The 6,295-nt window shown below is 51.2% G+C and overlaps 1 protein-coding gene across 1 annotated transcript; it reads right to left on the bottom strand.

Moving 5' to 3' along the window:
• Nucleotides 1-3,942: 3,942 nt before the first annotated feature.
• Nucleotides 3,943-4,824, bottom strand: LOC100905373 (uncharacterized). Its single transcript, XM_003740207.1, has one exon. It carries the CDS (start codon nt 4,822-4,824, stop codon nt 3,943-3,945), a length of 882 nt encoding a protein of 293 aa, XP_003740255.1.
• Nucleotides 4,825-6,295: the final 1,471 nt, after the last annotated feature.

Below are 6,295 nucleotides of genomic sequence, written 5' to 3'. Positions count from 1 at the left end.
GAGCCATGGTACACTAGACAATGTGAGTGACGAATGTTCGTGAGTGGAGATGTGCGTTCCAAGACTAACGGGAAGCAAAAGAAACGCAGAGTGCGCGGAGACATCGAGTACAACCGGCCACCAGAGGGCGTGGCGGAAATTGGAATGATGCGCGGGAATATTTCCAGAATTGTCAGACCCCACTCTGACAATTCGGCGGGGGACTGTCACGAACAGGACCAGGTCCGTTGCGTCATTATCAATCATTTATTACTCCCACCACACTATTCCGACCATATTACACTCTATTTCAATCACATCACACATCACAACACACACTCCCAGAGAGAGGCCTAGTAATCAGGCGATATGGCTGTCGGTGGTTCTGTTCGTGACAGAGCTGTCTTTGGCGAGAACTGTGACGTCACAAGCCAGTAGCAACCTCGACATCGGTAGCGCCTGATCACGCTCAGCGCTCCCCGATATTTCTCAGGACTCAGGGTTCAAATCCCTGGTCCCGTTTTGCGAAGAGATAGGTCTGGGTCACGCCCCGCTATCTAATTCATTCTCCCCAAGTGCGTGCAGGCTAAGAGTCATTTCTAGTGAATCCTTCGTGTCCTCATTGGAAGTGCCTCGAAGCTGTGTCACAGATGGTTTCTCAACGTGATGTATTTTTGAAGTTCTGGTACTGAGCGCTGATGAACAAACATCTCGAATAGTTGTGAGAAATCTCTGAATTGCTGTACGTTGCCATCGAACTTCGGGAGTTTTACAGCTTCCTCCAGTTTCGGTAGAAATTTTGCTTCGCTGTCGAGTCCCTCGGGCGGAAATCCTCTCTCTAGTATGTTTGCTAACTTCTCCATAGGATCTTTATTCTTATTACACGAATGATGTTTCTTGTCTGTGATCGTATTTCGAGCCATGGCCGGTGGCTCGATTTTTTCCATCCTCTAGAACTTCTGCTCCGAATGGCAGCTTGGGTTGCTTCTCTTCGCCTAGTGGTCTGGCCACCCAGAGTCCTCTTCGTCAGAAGGACAAGACTCGGCAGCGAATTCGTCCCGGGAGCTCAAGAACGCAACTCCACCAGATGTGGACACTGTTGTGATATACGAAGATCAATGAGATGGTCTTAATCCTTGGATAATCCCGCGTAGAGTTCGAATCGCTGCCGCGCCGAATACAAAGAAAGCAGTTGTGAGCCACCGCGCTTGAGAGACTACGTCGTGTCCTCATTTTCGTGGAAAAATACCTGCACCGAAGATCTGCTCGCCGAGTAATTTACAATAGGTTATGGGCCTGGTTCGATCCTACGGCGTGTAAGTACAGTTTTGTGAAGAAAAGAGCACCAGGAACTCATGAAATCACTGCTATCATCAGCGGAGAAAAGAGGGTGCGCTCCGACTGAACAAGCGTTCAGGGCCACCCGGAGACCGGTGACGTCGAGCTCTGGTCACGACAAGAAAAGGAAAGAGAGAGTACAAGACAAGAAGAAGCATTTCCCTTGTAGGAAACGCCACCAACTCGGTCACTGAGCCAGAGAGTGTACGGCGGAGGTTAAAGACGACTCGGCGAAGACAGGCTTTCTGGCCCATGCTCTTGGAGCACTCGAGGGTCATCAGGAGTACGAAAACTGGATATGCGACAGTGGGGCGTCCTGCCACATGACGCCACACAGAGAGTATTCCGGATCCATCAAAATGTTTGCAGAGCTAAACGAATCCAGCTCGGGAAATGCGGACTATTCATGGAGGCAACCGGCGTCGGAAACAAAAGGACCGGAGCACTGCTTTGCGGACGGTGGCGGAACTGTGAGCTCCTCGATGTGTGGTTCGTTCCGGAGGCCGACGCAAGCCTCTTCTCCATGAGGGCCGCCTCGAGGCGAGGCCTCAGGGTCGAAATGGAAGAACATCGCGTCGTCGTCCTCGATGGATTTCCGGATGAAGACGCCAGAAATCGAAGCAACAGCGAGTCTTGCAAATGGAGAGGAACGCCTTGAGGTGTATCACGAACGTTTGGGACACCACACGCTCGACGAGACTCGCAGCGCGCGATAGATTTCGACGGCACCTTCTCGCCGGTGGCTAGATACGGCACAGTTCGGTTGCTATTGTCGATTGCCGCATCCAAAGAAATGGTTCTGACAAGTAAACATTCTTTTTTGAAAATGACAACCGCCTGGTTTGACATGCTTTTCTGAAAGATTCCGAGCCCCGGAGCAACCCCGAGTCGTTTTTCCCTGCTGTCCTGCATTTCATACCCCTTTCTGCAGGCTCCGAAACCCGGAAAAAACACCATTTACATTGAAATCCGAGATAATTTTCTCGGATTTTGTAGGAAATGTTTTTTCCCCAGGTTCCGGAGCCCGGAAAGACCCATTCCCATTGATATCCGAGCCGAATATCCCGGATTTCGATGAAAATGGTGTTTTTTCCGGGTTTCGGAGCCTGCAGGGAAGGGGTATGAAATGCAGGACAGCAGGGAAAAACGACTCGGGGTTGCTCCGGGGCTCGGAAACTTTCAGAAAAGCATGTCAAACCTGGTGATTGTCATTTTCAAGAAAGAATGTTTACTTGTGAGACAGTTGGATGTTTGCATGTAGGTCGCGCCGTCTTGCGGCAAGTTCTGTACCATGGCGGGCGAGTCCGGTCTCTTCTCTTTGCGGAGAGAAGAGAGCGGTCTTTCGGAAGTCGTTTGTCGCTCCAGTCTGTTCGGAGTTGTTTCTTCACCGACATGGCCCAAGTAGTTCCAGGAAGGCGCAACACCCGCCACCTGTACTTCCACACCCCACTCGGTCCAGTCTCTAAGTTGCTGCTTGACAACGACCTAAAGAGTACTTGTCTCCGTGTCCGCGACTGCCAATATATCGCCAGACATTTCTGGTTTGAGCTCACCGAAGGGGGAACGGCAGCCGTTCCGGGACTTTTCCCGTTTTTGTTAGGAAGACGACCGTCTGTCCTCCGAGGCCCCTCCTGACTCGCCAACTTCGCTACCGCCCGCCCCAATTCGCGGCCCACGCCAGCGCCTATCTTCGCCTCCTGGACAACCTGCAGACCGGTAAGCCACACCAACTCACGGTTCCGCTAGAACGCGAGCCGATCGACATCTGTTGGCCTGACGTCCGAAGTCTCGAGGAGATGGATGAAGGAACCGAGAGACGACGAGCTTATCGGCTCCAACTGATCCAGGATCCGCGCGTAGCGCCTCAACACGAGCGGCCGCCGCGGCCCGTCGACCCCAAAACCGGACAGCCCGTGCTGCCCCCGACTCCGCCCCCCAATCCGCAAATCCGACGCCGGCAGCCGGCCCAACTTCCCCCGGCCTGGCCGAGGTCCTTGTCAGTCTACGGAACGCCCGGCGCTTCGCCGGAAACTAAAATTGATTTTCTGCTTGAAAATATGTTTTCCGGACGAATAAATGTCTTCCGATTCAGAGAGTTATATTCCTTGGGAGAATCGGGTCGAGTCTCAGGGGGTGTTTAGTTTTCACTGGGACGCTCTATCGGGTAGAGCTTGGTAATCGGACGGTGGAAAATTTGATTCGTGGCCGTTTTGATGGTGCACGATCTCGACTTCCCAGGCGTCGACTCGTTCTTGAGTGCTATGACTTTACAGAGAGGCCAATACGCGCGGTTGGCGCTCGAATGTTCCAGCAGGCAAATGTTGCCGATTTCCAGCGGCCTGGCCGGAACGGGGAGTCTATATGAGCTGAACTCAGATAACTCAGATATTCGCGGTGAAATCTCTTCCAGAAGGTAGGTCCTCTGTAGGTCCATCTCCTGGAGAATATTATCTTGTCCGAATCCTTGGCTCTCATCGGGTTGGCGGCATGTTGGGGGAAGGAAGTGTCGCCACGATATCCGTATAGGAGCTCCATCGGGCTGAGGGCCTCAATGGAGTCGAGTCCGGATGCAACGGTTGAGATGGGGCGTTTATTTATCATCAACTCGATGTTGCTCAAAATAACCTAGAGGTCCCGAAAATGGGGAACCGATGTTCCGAGAACTTTTCTCAACGGACGCTTGACTGATTGGACGAGACGCTCGTAGAAACCGCCATGGGAAGGAGCGTTCGGGGTAATGAAGTTCCTTCTGATGAATTTGTCTGCGAGCCATTTCTTGATTTCACCGTCGATGATGTGTTCGTAAAGGAGCTTGAGTTCCTTTGCTGTCCTCTGGAACGATAAGCCGTTGTCTGATGTGATCGTGGTCACCGACGGGTATCGGGTCACGAATTTCTGTAGAGCTCCAAGAACCTCTGAGGTTGACATGTCGGATTTAAGCTCGAGGTGAATCACTCGCGTGACTGCGCAGACAAACAGGAGAATGTAACTTTTCGCTTTTTCGCCCGCGTCATCTTTGTACTTTATGGGCCCAGCGAAATCACAGCCTGTGTGATGGAATGGTGGGGTGGTTTCCAGCCTGAATGCTGGTAACGGAGCCATTGGGAGGCTTGCGGCCTTGCCGTGGAAAATTTTGCATGTAGCGCAGGAAGAGATGACCTGTCGCGCTAGTTTTCTCGCGTGAATGACGAGAAACTCCTCCCTAAGGATGTGCAGAGGGCCGGAGACGCCGCCGAAGTGTAGGCATTTTTTCTCGTGGATGTATCTGATAATAAGCTTGGAGAGATTACGGTCCGCTGGGAGAATGATCGGGAATTTCTGCTCCCGCGACGAATCCGGAGCGAATTCTAATCGAGTCCTGCATCGGAGCATACCGTCCTCGTCCCTGAATGGGTTGTACTGGTATAGGAGGCTCTTTGGTCTGACCCTGGTGTTGTCCGAGTGGATTTCTTCGGAAAAATATTCCCGTTGAATCAGTTTGATCAGACTCAGCCTGGCTGACGACATTTCTGCTGCGTCGATTGTGTTCAGTTCGCTCTTTGCTCTCGCAGTACACCTACTAGAATTGGTCTGTATTCTTAATCGTGCCGCGAAAGCTTTTTCTTCCAGACGAAGCATGAATGCTCAGAAACGAATAGCTTTCAACCAACAGGAGAAAGGGTACAGCCGAATAACGTGGCGATCCCGGCTACGATCTGTTTTGGAAAACTGACTAGATAGGGTGATAGCTCTCGGTTAGTAGAATACTTTTTCACGAGTCTCCCAGAAATCGACGCGGCCAGTTTCGAGAAAAAGGTCAAAGTTCAAAAATCTTAAAATGCGATTTTCTCGGAAACGGTAAGAGCTAGAGGGTCGTGCTTGGTCTCGTTGGAAAGCTGGCGAAAAATGCCACAATTCTAGCCCGGTCCCATTTTCCTCAGTACTTTTCATCATCATTTTTTTCCGAATTTTAATTTCTTCAAGCTCCCAGACACCGAAGACCTTCGTGAACATGGATGACACTATGTCACAAAATAAACCCCGTAAACCCATGTACACGCACACCAAGTTTCATCAAAATCGGAATAGTCCAAATAGGTTCATTCGCGAACACTTCATTCCCTACCACTGATTTCCATGCTTTTTCGGTAAAGGCCCATTGCCGCTCCCAATCGCTATTCCTTGGTCTGACTCTGACCCAGGATCTCGCGGGACACATTTTAATCTTCCCGCGCATCGAGCAGACGCTGCGCGCCCTCCTTGGTACTACACTTCGATCGAATTGACCGGCGGGGATTTTTATTTTTGATTACGATGATACTTAGGAGCATGACATAGATCCCGAATCAGTCTTCGTCACTATCTTCGTTAAGAACAGGAAGGGTAGCTCCACCCCGGAACAGCGACTCAAGAATCTCCGCAGGTCTGACGATTCGGGAGAGAGACGTTCTCCCTGTCGGATTCGGATTCTCAGCTCGCGCGCGAGAGGACTAGATCCAGACTGAGACATCAGAGTTCGTCAGACAGCTCTTCGGAGCAAGAGATTCTTTGGCTCTGATATTTGATGGAACGTATATTCGTCGCGGTAAAAGCGCAAACAACTCGTACCAGAGAAAATCGTACCCAGTGCAGAAGAAAGCGCCACTTTGTAAACCGTTTACCACCTGTACAACCACTGGATACGTCATCGACATGCTGGGACCCTACAACGCGAATGTCAACGATGCCAAAATCATGGTGGACGCGATGCGAGACCCGACTGGTCTAGGCGGTTTCTTGAGAGCGGGTGACATGTGTTTCGTGGATCGAGGCTTCCGGGATGTGAAGACTCAGCTAGAGGAACAGGGTCTCACTGTCTACATGCCGGCCTTAAAAGGTCATCGCAAACAATTGCCCACGGATGAGGCCAACGCTTCTCGATTCGTGACGAAAATTCGATGGGCGGTAGAAGCTGTACACGGTATAATCAAACAAAGATACAGACTCCTGGATCATCGAG

Source organism: Galendromus occidentalis, unplaced genomic scaffold, assembly GCF_000255335.2.
Source record: "Galendromus occidentalis unplaced genomic scaffold, Mocc_1.1 scf7180000076865, whole genome shotgun sequence".
NCBI lineage: Eukaryota > Metazoa > Arthropoda > Arachnida > Mesostigmata > Phytoseiidae > Galendromus > Galendromus occidentalis.
This window is presented reverse-complemented; position numbering and strand designations above follow the sequence as displayed.